Raw genomic sequence first — 20,230 nt, forward strand, 5'->3', positions numbered from 1 at the left:
TCTGCAACCCCCCCTCTGTCACTCATTACCCTGTTTCTTTGCTTACATGTGTTTTGTGCTTTGCATCGTCCTCATCTCCTTTTCATCTGCCACTAATGGGAAATTGAGTTCCTAGCACTCGCCTTAGCATCCTTAAGTTCCTTCTCATCTTTTATGAGCGGTGCTTAAGGGAAGCTTCACTCCAACTCTTGACTCATATTTTTGTCACTTTTCATAAAAATCTATAAAAGTTCGGTAATTTTTTTACTACTTTTTTATTTTTAAAAAAAGTTTAACATTGTTTTGTAGACGTTAACATCAGAATATCAGGATTTTTTTTTTGTTTAATCATTGCCCATGAATGTAGACGGTGGCAGTCAGGCGGACGCCAGGTTGGCAGAATGGTCCACTTTTTATATATCCGCGGGCTACTGGGCAGCCGGTGCCCCTTGATGTAGACGGAGACATTTACACACCATCCAGTCAGAGCTGCTGCCAGCCAGGAATCCGCCCTCAGTTGTCACACAACTTTGTAATACACCGTCCACGCCTGTCACTGTACTGTCACCGCGGGAGCTCGAAATCCGCTCGGGCGGTCATTGACTGATATCAACTTTTAGATAAAAATCCTCCGGTTGCTGTAAAATTGTAACTTTTTCTTAAAATCCTCAACACAGAACTAATAATCTGACCATGGAAGATGTGTTTTAGAACAATTAGATGAAATCAAATAGTTTACCACTGTACACCTGGAAAACACAAGTATGTGATTGTCAGATAAACTGAAAGAAGAAACATGTGATTTTTTCAAAGTTATTATTTGAAACAAGTATGGCAAAAATCAAACTGTTATATATATTTATATATATTAATACATTTCTATGTGATTTTTCTTTTCCCATCAGGTAAATGAGATCTATCATGACGAATCTTTGGGAGCAAAAATCAACGTGGTGTTGGTCCGGATAATCATGCTGGGCTACGGCAAGGTAAGGCTTAAAAAGACACAGGTACCGCTTAAAAGCCGACTGACCGGAAGCCCCTGAAATCTCAACCCCCCGTCGCTCCGTCAGCACTTTCCACCGTGCTAAGATTCTGCTGCGATCGCTCTTAGACCCACCGGCTAACCCGAGCACGCAAGACTCATAAACAAACACATAGAAACACACGATCAACAGCACACGCTGGTGCTCGGAGCCCGTTATTCCAGTGGGCTGAGCAAAAGAGCAACTAAAAGCTTGCAGCTTCCCAGGGGACTGTTTCCAAGTGGCAAGCCTGCACAGTTCAGCACCAAAGCAAAGAGAAACTCTGCCCGTTATGCAATCAGGTTCTTCCCCGCATGTTGACGCAAAAAAATCATGGAAGTCCAGATGAAGATAAACAATCAATTACAGCCCTCCTCATCAATATCTTTCCCCTTATGACTGTAACTCTATCTGGAAGTCTGTGATGAAAGCAGGAAAGAATGATATGATAAGAACAGGGGAAGGCTGGGATTACCCTGCTGGATGATGTGAAAGATTTTATTGCAGGATAGGTGTGCTGTGTCGGGCTCGTGCTGCTTCAGCCATCTCTACAATCCATGGGGAACTCTGGAAACGCACACACACACTCCACACAACATTGATCATTCTGGGCCGGCCCTTATGCAGCTTCAGCCAAAGCCCGACTGTCCATCATTCCCAATTACCGTGGCAACAGAGCTGCGCCCAGACATCCTGGAGATCGGCTGTGTGACCCTGAATGCAGACGTGCTCACACGCCCACACTCGGCACACACAGTCCAGCTCAACATTTACACACGGCGGTCTGTGGAATCATTAAAATTAACCTGCACGAAAGGCGACCGATAGAGCCGAGGATTCACGCAGAGTTCCACTCCCATCATGTGTGCAACAGCCGAATGCATTTATTACACACCGAATATATCCATATAAAGACTTGAAAAAAATCAGAACAGTATGAAGAATAAAGTAGGGATAATCAAGGATTTTTAGGATAAAAAATGACAAGTTGAATGGAAAGAATTGTAGGCATCTAGTTGTTTGCAGAGGTGTTAGATCATAGATTCAATGGTCGATGTTTTGGACTTGTCTTTTCCATTCTGTTCATGGCTCATTAAAAGCCTATGCTTTATTCCGGGTTGCATTCATTAGTGAAAGTATTTATTTAAAGAGCGGTGATTATTTTTGTGCATCTGTCTGAGACCGTATCTGTTTGTGTAGGTGATAAAGTGTGATATGCACCCAGACAGCTTGCAGCATCCCACAACCCCGATGGAAAAATACAGTGACACCGCCCCCTACAGGGTTTAAAGGAATATTGTGCAAACAACTGAAATGAGAATTACCAGTCTGTCTACTTTTTTTTTCTTTTTTCTTTTTTTAATTTGTCTTTTTTTATCTGTTTGTTTCAGTCCATGAGTTTGATTGAGCTGGGGAACCCCTCTCAGAGTCTGGAGAACGTGTGTCGCTGGGCCTTTCTGCAGCAGAAGCAGGACACGGGGGATGCTGAGTATCACGATCACGCCATTTTTCTCACAAGACAGGAATTTGGCCCCACTGGCATGCAGGGTATTAAAGAATATGTTCTCATTATTTAAAAAAAAAAGTATTGTCTTTGCTCCTTTTCTTGGTGGAGCTCCAGAGCTGTGGCTTTGGTGGTTTTTCAGTGCAGGGGAGGACAGGCAAACTGTCAGGCTCAGGGGAGAGGCCTCGAAAGGCAGTGGCCTAGCTATGCAGAAGTCCTTCATCTGCCCTTGGGCGCAGCCATCAGCAGCAGGAAATCAATATACAGAAAAGCCACAGCTCCACAATCTAAGGCAGTACAGGACAGACAAACACTCATGGAACTAAGGATTGGCGAGGTGGAGGTGAAGTCTTGGATTAAGATTAGAAAGCACGCTTTAATATCTATTCTAATAGGAGAGTTGGTGGATTTGTAGAATTGAACATAAAAACTGCGGAATTGGGTAGTTAAGCAAAATGATTTGTTTTAGTTCCAGCAAACAATCTACTGTGTGACTCCGTTAAAGAACAGACACTTTTAACCTCAAAGTCTGCATTCAATTGAAGAAATAGACGTATAAGATTGTATTTATCTTAATTCTGACCACTAACTAATAAATGCTTCTCTTTTTGAGCTTTTCTGCACAAGTCCCTGATTTTGCATGTCCACTCCTGGTTGCTCAGGTTACGCTCCAGTGACGGGGATGTGCCACCCAGTGAGGAGCTGCACTTTGAACCACGAGGATGGGTTTTCCTCTGCTTTTGTGGTGGCGCACGAGACTGGACATGTGTAAGTGCTCATTTGTTGAAGCCTGTCGGCACTAAGAAGTCAATAAAGGAGTCTCTTCAGAGGTGGTGTCAATTCCTTACAGTTTTAGCCAAGTGATCAATCTCTCAGTGAAAGGGGGCGGGTCTTTGCTGCCTTCACACCAGATTTCCATTTGATGCTGAACTGAGTGTTTTTGGTTTGTCGGTTGGGTTTGTTGCAGGCTGGGGATGGAGCACGATGGTCAGGGGAACCGCTGTGGAGATGAGGTGCACATGGGCAGCATCATGGCTCCTCTGGTCCAAGCCGCCTTCCACCGCTTTCATTGGTCCATTTGTAGCAAGCAGGAGCTGGGACGCTACCTTCAGTGAGAAACGCTCAAACACCATTGCATTCACAAAAAAGGAACCACAGTGTTTCCAGTCAGGATGTAAAACGTGTTTGTAGTTTGTGGATAAGGAAGCCAGAGTTGAAAGAGGGATTCCAGTGACACTAGAAATGTGTTAAAATCGCCATAAAGCCGTATATCTAGAACTGATGATTGACATTTATTATTATTATTAAATCAAGTAAAAACATTATTAAAATTTGTAATCAATTTAAGCAGAATTGGAGTGAAACAAGACACCTAAAATAGTTTATGGATCATTTGATTATTTACATTTTTTATTCTTAGATAAAATAATCAAAATTTGACAGCTTTCCTATCTACAGTAAAACACAGCAGAAGTAGGATCATGGTGTTGAAAAGCTCATCAAGTTCTGGCTCTGGATGTATGGACCTTGTCTGAGAAAAAAAATCAAGAATATTCAAAACAAAATTGCAAGCCGTCAGCACCAGTATTGAACGCTCATTCAAGACATTGTTATAAACCATTTTTTGCTCAATTTTCCACTAAATCTGATGCACATAAGTGCATATTTATGCTGTACAACTATACATTTTTAACACCTGGACTCGCTTTTTAGGATTGGTAAAAAAAAAAAAATTAAAAAAAAAATTAGACTGAACTTTAAACACAAACTCATTGTTTCCGAGGGGATCTTATAGATACACAGGCCTGGTCTTGAATGCATAAAAATAAAAATATGTATCTTTACTTTTTCAGTTCGTATGACTGTCTTCGTGATGACCCGTTTGACCACAACTGGCCTTCACTGCCTCAACTTCCCGGTTTGCACTACTCCATGAATGAACAGTGTCGCTTTGACTTTGGCGTTGGCTACACAATGTGCACAGCGGTAAGTGATGCTGGCGATCTTTCTACTCTTTATCTACCTCACTGACAACACAAGCTTTCTTGAACTCTTTGGGTTTTGCTTCGCCATTTTTTTTAGATCTAATAAAATTCCCCAAGAAATCCATGAGATTTAGGCAGAACTGCTTTAAAAATCTTTGTGTAGTTAAGGGTTTTCCTTGAACTGAATGTGACTTTTCTCATGCTCCGAACCCAAATCTCAGATTTAAATCAGACAGACAAAAGACACACAGCTATTCATGTTCTTGTGATGTCTTGTGTTTCTTCTCCCGGCCTCTGGTGGGATGTGACATCTTGCTTAAAAGCAGGTAAATCTGTTTTGTAAGCCGTTTATTTTCCTGATTTATTTTTTTAAGTAATTTTTTTTTGTTTTGTGATTTTTATCCAGTTACCTTAAAGCTACAATTTATTTAAGTACACAAGAATTGTATGAACACATGCACACTGTAGACAAGTTAGTCCCTGCTGCATCACGTCTTTGCATCTTCGCTCTCCCCGCAGTCAAAATCACATTTCTCTGTGATTGTGAAGCCACTGCAGCACACTGCTGCAAAGCTATCGCTTGAATATTTTTTTTTTTCATTTTTTACATTTTTTAAGGCTTTGCACAGATTGCTAGATTACCCTCTATTCTCTTGTCAAACTCATTCCCCTCAGCTACAAAAGGCGGGCCAGGCAGGAACACAGGTAAGGTAATCCAAGCTCCAGGAAGAAAATATGTGGCCCATCATTGATCCTATCAGGTTTTCTTTTTTGTCCCTTCAAGTGTTGTTGTTGCTTTTTGCTGTACTCCTCCCACCCCACCCACCCTCCTGTTCTACTCATTGTCTTAATTTGGATAATGGTCTGCAGGATTCTAAAATGCTCAGACGAAAAACTGCCTCAGAAATCTTCAGTGCTGGAATTGTTTGTTAGCCCCTTACCCTCAACCCTCCCAGTGTTAAACCACTGAGGCACTGGCAGGAGGAGCCTTGTTACATTGGAACTTTCCAGACCACGACAAGTGGAAGAGGTTGGACTGACATCTTTACCATTATTTTATGTTATTGCCAAAATAGAGGTGTTTTCCCATTGTACCCATCAGCTTTTAGGATCCTTCAGGCTGATGTACGTTGGATTACCTACCACAGTCCAATCACCTGATACTACGTTCACACTGGGCATGTGACATGTGTTTAAGAACGTGTTAAAAGCCTGTTCTTGAGCATGTGAGTTGAATATACTATTCATACTGCACTGTCGCTAGCTTATACTCACGCATGTCCGCCACCCACAGTTATACGAGGCTTGATAGGAAATGTTGAAGCAAATCTTGTCAATCTTTCACTAGGCTTTCTCTTTGACAGCTCTATTCCGATATGCGAAAGACTTGGCATCTGGGCAACTATTAATTTGTCCTCCATAATTAATTTTCAAACGGTTGGCAGTTTTGTGAATTAAGAGGGACTCCATCTATTTGTCACTACCAAATTTGTGCACCTGATTGGTCAAAATTGGACCTGTTTTAATTTCCAGCTGAGTGTTTTGTAATAGAGCCTGAAAATGGTCATGAAACTTGCATAGATACGAGGAAACACAAGAGTTTTGAACACGAAAGCCCGAAACATCCATATATTCGTGTTTCATAGACTTTTCACTGGAAGCAATTGCTTGAACGTGTGTTGCGGAGGCCAGTGTGAACGTAGCTTGATTGTGACTCCCTTCCTGAGCCTTAAAGGTTCCTCGGGGTCATTTGGGCAGAGAAGTCTTTGAAAGGGAGGGAGAAGTGCTTGTCTTTCAGAATCTCATCTGCTTTTGTGGTTTCTTCTCTGTGTCCTGTCTGACAAGGAGAAGAATGTCATTCTCTTGGGGTGTCCAAAAGCATTTTACACAACTGTGAAAGTAGACCACTTGCCCTCTGACCTCCCTCATGGTGCAAATAAACCACTATGTTAATCTCTGTATCATATGTCGGCTGTGTTTGCATGAATGGCTGTTTGTTTTCTCAGTGACGCACAGTGTACAGTGCAGTGGCTCAGTACAGGTTTGGTGTTTTTATCGTCCGGTATACTACTGTGACCATGAAATGTTAATGTACTATTTCCCATCGTTGCTTTTGTTCATTGTATTTGTTTCTTTTTAATATCATCGCAGCCTTCTACCATTACCTGTTGTACGTTAAAAGCTGGTTTTCCGACTTCTGACTGGTAAGGAGCCTTTTCTTTGTGCTCCACAGTATCGAACTTTTGATCCATGTAAGCAGCTGTGGTGCAGCCACCCAGACAATCCATTCTTCTGCAAGACCAAAAAAGGCCCACCCATTGATGGAACCATGTGTGGAAGTGGAAAGGTATTGAAACGCAGCTTTGTAAAATAACAGAATGTGAAAGCAAAGTCCTTTGGTTCGTGTTTTTGTTTCCAAATGCTAACGTTACCGTGCATTGTTGGTGTGTTAAAGCACTGCTTTAAAGGTAAATGTGTCTGGTTGACTCCTGACATCATGAGGCAAGATGGAAACTGGGGCTTGTGGAGCGAATTTGGACAATGTTCACGCACCTGTGGTGGAGGGGTACAGTTTCGTACACGCACCTGTGACAATCCAAGGTATGAAGGTGCACACTTATGTAAATATTTATATTTGTGTCCTCTTTTTGAGTCTTTTTTGTTTAAATCCTGGCTTTAATGATGTGTATTTCCACCTTGTTTTTCCTCTTTATATTGTCTCTGAAACTTTCAAAATAAAAGTCTAATGGAAATCCATGCATACTGTATAGAAAAAAAGGATAAAAACATTAACACTTGCTTTGATAGACATGCAGTTATACTAAACAAGTCTAAAGGGGAATTGAATTTTAAAAGTAATGCATTATTCTGCTTTCTAAGTGTCGTATCTACTACTTTTAAGTCTAGAACCTGCTGGTTGTTCACCCAGCGCCCATTTTCCTTAAAACCAAGTGGTCTAAAAAAGTCAATATTAGAGATGACAACCTTTTTGTGTGTAGAAAATGCATTTATTTTGCTCTGATCTTTCCCAGACCAGCAAACGGAGGGCGAACCTGTGTGGGAGCAACTTTTCAATTCCAGATGTGCAACACAGAAGAGTGTGAAGACATCTACAGTGACATAAGAGAAGAGCAGTGCCAAGCCTGGGACCACAGTGACAAGCACAACTGGCTGCCTTATGAACACAAAGAGTGTAAGTATGGTCAATGTAAGCTGGAAAAAGAAATATATGTAAACAAACAACAAAGGAGACAAGTCAAATTAATAAAAATGGGAAAAAAAACTGTTAAATAAACACATTACAATACATATGAGTCAAACTTCCTATCTACAAAATAATCATCTTAAACTAAAACTAAATAAAATGGGATACAATTTTTAAAAAAAAGTTTATTCAGTTCCTTTGATTTTTTTAAGCTATATTTTGTGCCTCACCTGTCTCCCCTGACTGCACGTCACTGATTCTCTCTCTGCAGCTCTCCTCTCAGCAATGAATGCATAACACCGATCGTATGAGCTGTCATATCACAGCGTAAGAGGTTTCATTCAGATGGCTGAAAACAGGAACCTTATATTAATAGTCTGCTGTCTCACTTTAACTTGTCAGTGTTTTCCCTTTATAAAGTAAAGGTTTCGTGGTGTGTCTGCCACCTTTCTGCAGGTGTCAAAGCTTGAAAATGTCAGTGACCAGATGCATGAAAACGTATGCAAGCTCTTCAGGGCTCATATGTGTGCTTTTACAGGAGCAGAATTACATGTAGGTGTTGTTGTAGATAAAATGTGTGTGGTTCACTTCTGAAAATAAGTGTAAGCAGTGAAGAGGAACACACATAGGCTCACACTAAGCATGTGTCGTGCTGAGGAATCTGCTGAATACAGTTTCTTGAATCTGCTTTTAGCATACGGTGTGCACACAGGATTGTCCAAAACTAGGATATGTACCTGCAGTTAGAAGAGGCTTGGTGTAAAACATCTTGTGAATCTTGGCCAAGGCTATTTCTTTCACTCTATTCTGATACATGAAAGACTTGGTGTCATATAATTCCAGCCCAGGTACAAACCAAGTGTATTCAGTTCTCATTCATGATTGATTTCCAAATGTTGGCACTGTAGTTCAGTAAGGAGGACGTCATCCATTTGTCATGATTGGAAGTCCATTGCAGTCTCAAGCTAAAAGTTGAGATTTCATTTGGAACAATTAACTAGTGCTGGTTGTGGAAATTAAACGACCCATGTTGATGACATTTATTATGTTTGCTTTCTAGCTAACAAGCGCTGCCAACTGTACTGTCAGTCCAAGGAGACACGAGATGTGGTCTTCATGCAGAAGGCAGTCCTGGATGGCACGCGCTGCTCGTACAAGGACCCTCACAGTGTGTGTGTGCGTGGCGAGTGTAAGGTGAGGGGCGCTTAGACTGAGACAGCTGTGTTAGATCTCCTCAGGATAACTGAGTCTTTCCTGGTCTCGTTTGCAGAAAGTGGGCTGTGATGGCGTGGTTGGCTCTTCGAAGCAGGAGGACAAGTGTGGGATGTGTGGAGGCGACAGCTCCACCTGTAAAACCTTTAAAGACATAATCACACGACCTGCAAAGAAACAAGGTAAACAGTCACAATGATCGAGCTGGTCTCAGCAGTGATTTTAGAAAAGAAAATGGCAAACTTAGCTCTGCTTCAGTGTCCTTAGATTATTTTTATACTGCCCTCTAAAGGATAGTTGGGAATCTTTTTTAATCTTTTTTATCTTTCTTGCTAAACATTGTTTTTTATGTTTTTGTAAGTTACCTGTAAAGACACAAAACGATTGTTCTTTTTGATAAAGTGGGTGCTAACAAGCACAAACCCTGTTGGGGTTTCGTTTTAGGTTTCCTCAAACTTCTTGAAATCCCCAGAGGAGCGAGACATCTCATGATTCAGGAACTGAAAGCGACACCACACATTCTTGGTATGTGACACTAACTGCTTCTGTTATTTGTATGAGTCTATGCGCATTTTTTTAACCGTTTTTATTCTCCATCTGTGTGCAGTTGTAAAGAATGTGGCGTCTGGGCTTTTTTTCCTCAACGGGGACGCTGACGACGCAAAATCTTGCTCTGTCATAGAGAAAGGTGTAGAGTGGGAATATGATAACGACAACGACAAAGAAAGCCTTCAGAGCACAGGACCTCTCAGACATGGAATTTTAATAATGGTGAACAATCAAGAACTTTATTTTTACTTGGTTCATACCTAATAAATACATTTCTTTGTCCTTAACTGGAACTGTAAATAATTGTGCTTCTCACAAATTGTTTTTGCAGATGAAATTAAACGGGGATGAAGATGTGAATTTGTCTTACAAGTACATGATGAATATGGACAGTGATTCCTCCATTCAGGACAACATGTTAGTAGAGGACAGTGCGTATGAGTGGGCACCGAAGAGATGGTCCTACTGCTCCAAGCCCTGTGGGGGAGGAAAGCAGTACCTGAGATATGGCTGCAGAAGAAAAGTAGACAGCAAAATGGTTCATAAAAGCTTCTGTAACAAGTCTAATCTGAAACCAAGGGGAGACATTAGAGACTGCAACCAGAAGCCCTGCCCCCCACCTATGTAAGTCCTGAGGAATATGTCTTCAGCAACAATTAAGGAAAAGGGTATCAAACGTGTCTTGGTTCCGTCTGGTTTCTTTCAGCTGGGTGACCGGAGAGTGGCAGAACTGCAGCAAACCCTGCGGGAAGACGGGGATGCAGATGCGCTCCGTCAGCTGCGTCCAGCCTGCCGAAGACAACACGACGCGCTCCATCCATAACAAACACTGCAATGACGACCGCCCCGAAGCTCGGAGGCCCTGCAACCGATATCCCTGCCCCACACAATGGAGAGTGGGTCCATGGTCTCAGGTGCGCTGAATTGATTGGACTTCAGCAGCAAAAATATTGAGGAACCTGCTGCAGACAAGATGGTCTCTGACATTATTGAAAGGAAGTGGGAATTATACAAATTACCATAATCCTAACCCAGAATTGTAGAAAAAAAACTTTTATGACAGTTTGAAATAGGAAAAACCATAATTGTTAAGGTCATCAGTTAAAATAAAGTTTTTCTCGAGTGATATGTGGGGACATTATAGAAGACTTCTGGTTACGGATGTTGATGTCTGTAGCCACCTCCTCTAGAAAATATCTGGTGCTGTGGCCTTTAGTTGACAGAATTATATGTAGGGGTTATATAAATAACTCATGTTTTAAAATGTACCTATTGTTTTTGCAGTGCTCAGTGAGTTGCGGTAACGGGACCCAGCAGAGGCAGGCGCTGTGCCACACCAGGGACAACACCATCGGTTTGTGCCTGGACAGTAGACCGGACACCATACGAGTTTGTCGCCTGGATCCATGTCCCAGTAAGTGTTGAGCCAATTCCATTTGAGAAGTAACTTTCATGAAAAATAATTTTCAGACCAGCATTAGCATGTTAAAGTCTACATTCACATATCCTAATATGCTACATTGCAGCAACCTCAATGCAAGTTTATCAGCAAAATTTGGAGGTGGTAGCTAATATTAAAGATTCTCGATGCCTCCCCATCACACGGTGGCAGCTCTTTTTCTGCATATGTTTAAAAATGCTCAAATCTGTCAGTACTGTTTAAAAGGTCGCAAATTTGGATATTCTTATTTTCATTGACATTTTCTTATTATTGTTAAAAAAATACTTCTGTTTTTTTGTTTCTTAAATTGTATTCAAGCAGGCAAAGTAAGCTGTAAACAATACAATCTCTTTCCCAAATGTCCTGACTTGAACAGAACTGAGCAGCGGTTATGAAACAGCATAGAAATGTTGATTTTACACATCATCAGCAAATGACTTCATGCCCTGCAAACACAGCAGACTACAGTAAAATCGAAGCAAAATGACCCTAATCTGCCCACAAAATTGCCCTTATCTTCAAGGCTTTGTGAAAAAGCAATAGAGTCATTAAATTTAAAAGTCAGATGTTTCTGATCCAAAATGATAGGATGTATTTTCTTTTAGGAAATGAGAGCAGATCTTTAGTTCCAGTGTTGTTGGAGCTAGGTGACCTAACATTCCCTTTTCCGAATCGCAGTTTTCTGAACACTTTCACACAGCTCTGTTTGCTTTACATCAGTTTGTTTCCTTGAATAGTCAGCTTCTTCTCTAAGCAGGAATAAAATCTTAAACTCACTGAAATTCTTGATTCACATCATTGACTCTATATGAGAACTGGACTGAGTGGCCCAAGTCTAGTTCTCCTATTATCTCCAGTAATCCCATTTTTTACTTTATTATATTTTTGTTTCTATATTGCAAATTATTGAAGTTATAAATTGGTCAGTCAGAGGCCTCAATGACAATATGTGGTCTAATGTTGAACGTTTGAAGTGTTCAATTGACAAATTCTCCTGAGTCCACGTTCAAGTAGTAGAGGTGTGGACTTCCAACAAGCTCACTGCTGATTGGCAAGATTGGTTGCCATAGAAATGTTTACTCGGACCAACTCGGACCAATCACTGCTTATTGAATATTTCTAGTTCCAACAAGGCCCGTCCGTAACACAAAAAAATGGCAGCTGAATTGACATAATTCCTTTTGAACAGGAAGCAAGTCATTTTGTATGGGTGATGTCGCACTCACTTGGTCCAGTTCTTATATGCAATCAATGGTTCACATACAGATAGACTTTGGTGTGTTTCAGCAACAGTGGGCTTGTTTACATGCAAATAAACTTCTAATCATCATCTGATTTCCTAAGGATACTTTTTTATGCAATACATACAGTAGATGGAAAAATCTGACAATCCTAATCCAATGGCAGCAGTTTTCTGAAAACACAGTGGTCCCCGGTAAAATATGTTTTACAGCACATTGTGTTCTATATCCTGATTGGATGTAGACCAGGATCAGCAACTCCCGGCCTATAAGGCAGCATTCCTGCATGTTTTCCAACATACCCTGCTCTGACATGTTCCAGTTGGCTGGACACACCTGAACCAGGTAACCAGTCACGAGTAGGGCTTAGATATCTGGAAATCATGCGGACACAGTGGCCCTTGAGGCCTGGAGTTGCCTATCTCGATGCATTTATCTGCAGAACATCAAACATACCACTGATGGGTTCAGTCACTCCCAAAGAGAACCTCAGCCTGATCACATCTGCTACCTTCAGCTCTGCTTCCCGTCTCTTTCTCAGATAGAGACAGATTTTTAAACTGCAATTTCTCATTTTGTCTCTGCAGAGGGCTCATCCGACCTCAACAAAAATGGCAACATTCTGATCCAGTGGCTCTCTCGTCCAAACTCCAACTATCCAAGGATCTCCTCACGTAAAACCTCCCTCTATAGCTCCCAGCCTGGCCTCTACAGCGGCAGCTGCAGCTGCATGTCTGTCCTCTACTGGGCCCTGCCCATCTCTGTCCTCCTGTCTCTACAGGGCTGGCCCCGGCTGGCCCCCTGACCCAGCTCCCCTATGCCTTGTGCCTGTGCCCACGCCTGTGAGCGAGCGGCAAAGCTTTCGCTTCTCTTTTGGGGGGATATTGTCTCTCTCTGTGTCTGAGACGGCTCTGACCGGGGGAGGTCTCTGGCTCCTGTGTGTGCTGGTTGGTTCTCTCTTGCTCTGTCTCCTTCTATCTCTCTATCCTCTCCTGTGTGGAGCATTGTGTTGTAACCGCTGGCCAGTCGAAAACTCAACAAAAAAAAAAAATGATGTTAAAAAGAATTCAAAGTTGCAAGACAAGCGGGCTGTCACTGGTACCTGGTGCAAGTGAGCCCATAACCTGTGGGGGACTCCATCTGCGTTTGGCGGCTGTGCTTTGCGCGAGCTAGCAGCGTGTTTTCATGGGTTACCACTCCTGAAATGCAGCTGCACTTTTCTCTTTTTGTAGCGCATTGTCAGCGTGGTGTGAAGGAGGTGTGAAAATAAACACTAGAGATTATAAAGTATTAAATATATATATTATATATATATACAGTATATAAATATATACAAAAATATGAAAGCTTTATTGTGAATGTGAATCTGAGGACATCTTTGCTAAAATGCTCATCTGACATCCTGGCTCTTTATGGGAATGAGAGCGGCGTCTCATTCTACGTTCCACTCTCAGATTTACAGGAACTCAGCACAGGGACAGGAAGTAGTATGAGTAAGCAGTGTGACTTTTTGGGGGTGGGGGTGGGTGGTGGGGGGTAAGGTGAAAAAACTGAAGGAGAACAAAAAAAAAAAAAAAAAAAAAACAGGGTAGTCTGACCACTTGAGGTTGCTTCCCATTTCACCTCATCATCAGCCATCCTCTCTTTGACTGTTATACAAAAAAATAAATAAATAAATGCAGCTTATTTGTGCTTGCAAACTTTGAACAAATACATCTACAAGTATATTTGTTTTTTTATATATACCTATCAAAATCTATATGAGTAACAATAATATTAATAATGTTTTACCATGAATAAGCTGTAGCTTATTTGCCTAAAACCTTTGGACTGCTATTGATCGCTTAGATCCTTGACTGTTATGTGTATTTTTTTATCGGTTTTACATAAAGACAGATTAATATTTATTAGAAGTGTTCCTGGGGGGTAGGGGTTAGATCTATAGTATGCAGGACTCGGTCAGTTAGTTGCCTCTCCATTCTTCTCAAATGGATCAGGGGTTTACCGTTTGCTTCTTGTTTTGTTTTGTTTTGTTTTTTCATTAAAAATTAGATCACACTTTGTCATGCACATTTGCATTCATCACCAGGGAGTTTGCAGATGCAGGTGTGTTCAAGGGTGCAGATGTGGCTGTGTGTCCACGTGTATATTTGGATGTGATGGGAGACTAGACGAGTTGTGGGTGTGTGTGTGTGTGTGTGTGAGTATGTGGGTAAGGGTGCTTCACCATCCAGGCTTTCACACACTGCGATCAGATACAGAAATACCTCATAAACTTTGATTTGAGAGCGTCCAGTGATCTCACTTTCTTTTGATGAACATTAACCGCATGAACAATGCCTTATCTTGGATTGAATGTAATGGCGTTTATCTGTGAAAGAGATGGCTTTATTCATTCAAAGTTTCACTCGAAATAGAGGCAGCTTCAAACCAACTTAACAAACTCACAACCGCCAACCATCGAACCTAACTAGGCGATGTCGGGCCATTGTCCGACAGAAGGAAAAAGGGTTTTCAAAGGGCCTAGGGTATTAACACATGTGACATTGAAAAGAAGAAGAAAAAAAAAACACTTCAGATTTGTCATTGTATTGTGATCACATATTTTTGTTGTGACTATGTAGCGAGCTATCCAAGGTTTCCTTCTGCTGAAGCTGGACTGTGTGAATCCAAGCCAGACTTAGCAGTGCGATACTGTATATAACATTGGTGTTGACTGTATTTAATAATGTTCATGACTGTTATCTTCTTCTATAATATTCTATACTATGGGTAACTGTTTTGTGGCTTCACTGGCCTGCTGCGTGGGGCTGGCTAACGTTCGGCTGACGTTGAAGAAACATTCTGATGGACTACGTGCACTGCGTCTATATGCACTTTGATTTATCAGGGAAATTTTATTAATGTTTTGTAAATGTTTCATATGACACTTAATGTGCCATTCCAGTTTTTACATCATCATGGAAAATTATGTATTTTATTTAAAAAAAAAGCAAATATAATTTATGTACTTCATGTTTTTTGCTTTTCTTTTCAATCAATGAACAGATTGAGTGGTTGATTTCCAAGTAATCAAGTGTTTTACCAAAGTGACTGTGAACTTGTAACTTTCGATACAGTTGAATTATTTTTCTTAAGAAAAAAAAAAACTATATATTGAGCAGAAGCAGGGGAGGGCGGACATCTCATGGTTTCAGTTCCTGTCATTCTCAACAGCAAAGTTGTATCAATAAAAAATGTTTTAAAAATGTGTGATCTTTGGCTAGGTTGGTAGTGGTGGAAAATGTCAAAATGGGAGACAGTCCTGTTGGGATGTTTTGGGAAAAGGAGGAACAACTGGTAAAATGTCAGCAAGTTAGATGCTCTTTGATCAATAATTCGAACTAAGAATGTTTCTATTAGAAAGAAAAGAAAAACTGGCAACCATTCTTTTCCTTTTCAGTTGCTCGGGACTGATCTAATGACTGCTCTTCTTTGGGTTTCTCCTCGTCCTTCCTGCATCTTCTGCTAATGGTCTGGCTTTACTTCTGTTCTTTACACAGTGTGGAACTAACAAACACACACACACACACACTTTATATTTATGTTTACACTAACAAGCACCCAAAGACCATGGTAATGTAACAACAATGTCCTACTGTGTTGTGAGTTTTCAAAGCATTAGCACATTATTTGATTGTCTCTCTTGCAACCGGTGGCACGTCTGAGCTCTCTTTTTTTTTTCTTTATTCCACAGGCCATCGTTGTCGTGGAGACCGCTCTGTGTTCTGCCGTATGAATTTGCTGAAGCGATACTGCACTCTACCGGAGTACCGACGCATTTGCTGCAAGACCTGCAGCAGCATCAACATCATTAAATCTGCATTTAACAGTACTAGATCCACCCCTGTCACATCTGTCCCACCCAGAGTTACAGTGTCCTCATCTACCAGCATGCTGATGTCTGATATTCCTGACCCTCAACCAACCAAGGCTGTTGTAACCACAATTTCACCGTCCACAATCTCTTTCTGGTCAATTACCCATCCGTCTCCTTCTACCTCACCCACAAAATTCATCCTTACCCATCTACCACCTACAGCCACCATTTCTCCTTCATCTTCGTCCATTCCATTCACTATCAACACCCCTTCTCCCACAGATCTACTGTGGGAGAGTTTGCCAATCTCTGCAACAACAGCTGGAACCAAAATGCTAACAGACTTTTCAACAACAACCAGTAAAGTAACAGCAAATCCAACAGAATTATTCTTTAAATCTACAACGGACAACAGTCAGCCAGAACCCATCCCATCAACAACTGACCCCAAAAAGAAAACTACACAACCAAAAACCACAGAAAAAGTTAGTCTTGAGAAAATGAATACTAGTGCAGAGGATGTAACTCCAGGAAGCACAACATCAGAGACAGCCAGTCCAGAAAAACAGCTTATTAAAAAGAAAACTCCCCCAAAAACTACAATAAAAAAAACATTTCCACCCACAAGTACAGCAAAAAAGACAACCTTACCGAAAATTACAGTAAAAAAGACGACTCCTCCCAAAACTATCAATAAAAAGACAACCACCCCAAAAATGAAAGTCAAGAAAACAACTCCACCACCAGCGACAGTAAATAAGACAACTCCACTAAAAACTACAGTTAAAAAGACGACCACGCCCAAAATTACCGTAAAAAAGATAACTCCCCCTAAAGTTGCTGGAAAAAAGACAACTCCACCCAAAACTGTTGTACAAAAAACTCCACCCACCTCGACAGTAAAGAAGACAACTCCACCTAAAACTGCTGTAAAAAAGACAACTCCACCAAAAGTTAAGGTAAAAAAGACAACTCCACCAACAACAACTGTAAAAAAGACAATGTCACCCAAAATTCAGGTCAAAAAGACAACTCCACCAAAAGTTACTGTTAAAAAAATAACTCCACCAAAAATTACAGTGAAAAAGACAACTCCAGTCAGATCTCCAGAGAAAACAAACAAACCTGCATTCAAAAAGGAGATTCCTCCAAAGCCCAGTTCCAAAAAAACTCATGTCATAAAAGAAGACAAAAAAACAGAGCTGACTAAAGTTCCTCAAAAGGTCCCAAAGATAGGACTCAATGCTTCCTCGATTGCACATAATTATGATAATCATAATAAAACAAAGAACAAAACTACTAGTTTCAAAAAGAAAACACAGTTTCCTTCCATCCCCAGTGCAAAGAAAGAATCAACACAAGTGGGCTTCTCTCCCACTGTTTCTTCTACTGTGAATTCAACAGTGGAAAGTATCCCCTATGCCCAGTCAGGGACCACGACCACATACATCAATGATGACCATGCTTTTACAGTTAACACTTTACTGTGGAACAATGGACACACAGTGACTGAAGCCACACCCAGCACCTTTGCTGATTTTGTAACAGGAAGTATCCCATACAGTGACCCCACAGTGACAAGCATTGCAAGTGCGATGGAGACCAGCGGGACTTTCTCAAGTGGTTATGAGATCCCAGAGTCAGACGGTAGCTCAGGAGTAATCATTGGGGTAGGTGTGATGGATGGTGATATTTCTGTAATGATGCCAACTGTGAATGGAGATGACACAACGGAGTACTCCTCATCACCATGTTTGAATGTGTTTGAGGACATTGCCGTGAACATTCCCACTACCCCAACAACTTCCGGTATAGTTGTAGCTTCAACTTCCATGGTAATCACTCAAACAGAGGAAGAACCAAGAACCACAAGAACCTCTGTGGCACCTACCTTACGGTCTGATCAAACAACGACAAAGGGCAATGACAATAACTCGGTTGACGTCCTTAACCACAGAGTCACCGGTTTGGACAGTGATATCTCTAAGAACAACATTATCCTAAAGCGGCGAGTCAACCTTAGAGAAAGAACCAGGAACAAACGGATTCAAGAGATTTTGGAAGAAAAGAGAAACTTTCTTCTCCGGATGAAAAGAGGACAGACCCAACAATAGAGTAATTTTATCAACACTCATTTCTCTTATAGAGATTAACTATTTTTCTCTTCAACTTGTGCCGATGATTTTTGCTATACCCTTCCCAAAAGATAAAAAGGGAATCCAAAAAATCTTTATGTTATGAGGTTTGCTGCAGGGAAAGAATATGAAATTAATAGAACTAAAAGCACAAGACCAGAGATCCAACCCATTGTTCCATATTCTGTAGGGTATACCCACACTAGTCAATACATATTCAAAGTATGTTTAACCCCAAAGTACAACTCATTTGTGATTAAACAAACCATTCTTAGCCTTAATTGTAGAGGTGTGCATCTGGTTAAGTAGACTCTGATTTATTAAAAATCGGATCTGACCACTTATTTATGACATCAGATAGGCTACTGCATGCCACATGCTGTTGCTCAACCATAATATAAACCAAACTGTGAGAAATAAGCTCTTCAACAGTGGTCCCCAAAACCTGGGCTCCTGACCACCTTTGATTAGTATTGAACCGCACAGAAAGATTACCTGGTTTACATTGTGTCTATTTTATTTATTATTTGATTCTGAGCAATGCTGTGTTTTGGGAAAACTACCAAATTCTTTCCACCACATCTGTCTATAATTCACTGTTGATGCATATCTTTGGTCAGTCACGTCTCTTACCTACATCCCTTCTAAAGGGCCCACCTTAGCCAGTAAAACAATATATGTTTGCGATAAATTGAAACCTCCAAGCTCGAAAATTTGACAAGATTTAAACCTTTTTGTGAAGTTCCTTTGTGCAGTTACAGTGAATAAACAAAACAAGATTCTGCAACTTCAAAGACATAGAAAGCTTTGTTTGTTTCTTCTTTGTTGATTAAGGGTGAAGTTAAGGGAAAATCTATGTCCCATTGAAACATATCCAAAACAAAATCTATTGTATAAAGGCAGTGTAAAACACAATAAATCGAATTTCCTATTTGTAAATAAGCAATAAATTTATGCTCTTCTGCTTATTGGCGTCAGTATTTCAGGGCACCCGAAACTTTGAAAATTTGACAACTTTTTTGTGGAGTGTTTGGGTGAAAGCTATGCAATAAAGCCAGATGGTGACAATTTGTTTGTTTGTTTTAAATGTCAAAAGTGGTTGAATGTTATTTTACATTTACTCAAAAAAGCCTCAGGAATTAAGAGTAAATTCAAGGGAAAGTGCCAAATGTTTATTGTCTAAATTATGGTAAATCTTCATTTTAGGGAAATAATTGCAATAATAAAGTGGTAAAACGTGGCGATTTTTTTATTGCATTTGCAAGTTTGGTGCTTTTATTTTCCTTAGTGTTGCTAAAAGCATCTTCCTCACTCATTCATTTAAGCATAACATACTTCCATTAATAATAACAAATCAGTATACCTGAGCTAGAGCTATGTAGGATTCAGACTGCTCTATATTCTAAAAGCTTCAGTATGTGTGCATCTCAAATCTGCAGAAGAAGCAAAGCCATCTCTCTTTCTGTACAATACTTGTACATATGAAATAAAGGTTCATGTTTAGTATTTATTAAAGTTATTGTGGTGTTTGGCAATTCATCTGTGTTGTGTGATTTTTAGCTGCATCAAAGTTTATTAAAGGTTTGAAAAACTGGTCTTACAAGTGTTGCAGTTGGATGCAAAAGTTCTAACTGGTGATTTAATTTCCTCCATTACTGTATATTTTAAGCTAAGTTCCCACCGGCCTCAGCAACAGATGTTCAAGTAAACACTTCGTACAAAATCATGTCCATTGAACGCCCAGGTGGAACTTTGACCAATCAGGGACTTGGTAGTGACGTATGCATGGCGTTCTAATTCAGGGAAATGCCAAACATTTGAAAATGAATCATGATGGAGAAATAAATAATTGCGATTTGCAAGAATTATATCACACCAAGTCTTTCGGAACAGAACTGTGAAAGAAAAAGCCTGCAGTGTAACTGGCGAAATTTGCACCATTATGACATTTCGCACCAAACCTCTTCCAGCTGTAGGTACGTGTGTAGTATCGGGTAGCGACAGTCCAGTATGAACACCATAAACGTGTGGAAGCGCATATGCCTAGTGGACGCAACATTGAATGGAAAAAGCCCTATTATTTTAAAGGTGGTTT

At 40.6% G+C, this 20,230-nt stretch overlaps 1 protein-coding gene across 2 annotated transcripts in view; it reads left to right on the top strand.

The window, feature by feature from the left end:
- LOC112153355 (A disintegrin and metalloproteinase with thrombospondin motifs 2) overlaps nt 1-19,670 on the top strand; it is a 125,250-nt gene extending 105,580 nt beyond the window's left edge. Inside the window, exons 5-22 of one of the 2 annotated variants that reach the window (XM_024283521.2) lie at nt 885-968; nt 2,396-2,552; nt 3,171-3,276; nt 3,476-3,619; nt 4,362-4,494; nt 5,169-5,198; nt 6,727-6,840; nt 6,949-7,094; nt 7,526-7,686; nt 8,759-8,892; nt 8,969-9,092; nt 9,355-9,435; nt 9,518-9,681; nt 9,791-10,083; nt 10,166-10,373; nt 10,744-10,873; nt 12,729-12,815; nt 15,878-19,670. In XM_024283521.2, the coding sequence (XP_024139289.1) occupies nt 885-968; nt 2,396-2,552; nt 3,171-3,276; nt 3,476-3,619; nt 4,362-4,494; nt 5,169-5,198; nt 6,727-6,840; nt 6,949-7,094; nt 7,526-7,686; nt 8,759-8,892; nt 8,969-9,092; nt 9,355-9,435; nt 9,518-9,681; nt 9,791-10,083; nt 10,166-10,373; nt 10,744-10,873; nt 12,729-12,815; nt 15,878-18,114 (4,533 nt within the window). In that variant the 3' untranslated portion in view covers nt 18,115-19,670. The remainder of the gene's footprint in view (nt 1-884; nt 969-2,395; nt 2,553-3,170; nt 3,277-3,475; nt 3,620-4,361; nt 4,495-5,168; nt 5,199-6,726; nt 6,841-6,948; nt 7,095-7,525; nt 7,687-8,758; nt 8,893-8,968; nt 9,093-9,354; nt 9,436-9,517; nt 9,682-9,790; nt 10,084-10,165; nt 10,374-10,743; nt 10,874-12,728; nt 12,816-15,877) is intronic. The other variant, XM_024283522.2, reaches the window with a different exon arrangement.
- Nucleotides 19,671-20,230: the final 560 nt, after the last annotated feature.

Source organism: Oryzias melastigma, linkage group LG10 (assembly GCF_002922805.2).
Source record: "Oryzias melastigma strain HK-1 linkage group LG10, ASM292280v2, whole genome shotgun sequence".
Taxonomy (NCBI): Eukaryota; Metazoa; Chordata; class Actinopteri; order Beloniformes; family Adrianichthyidae; genus Oryzias; species Oryzias melastigma.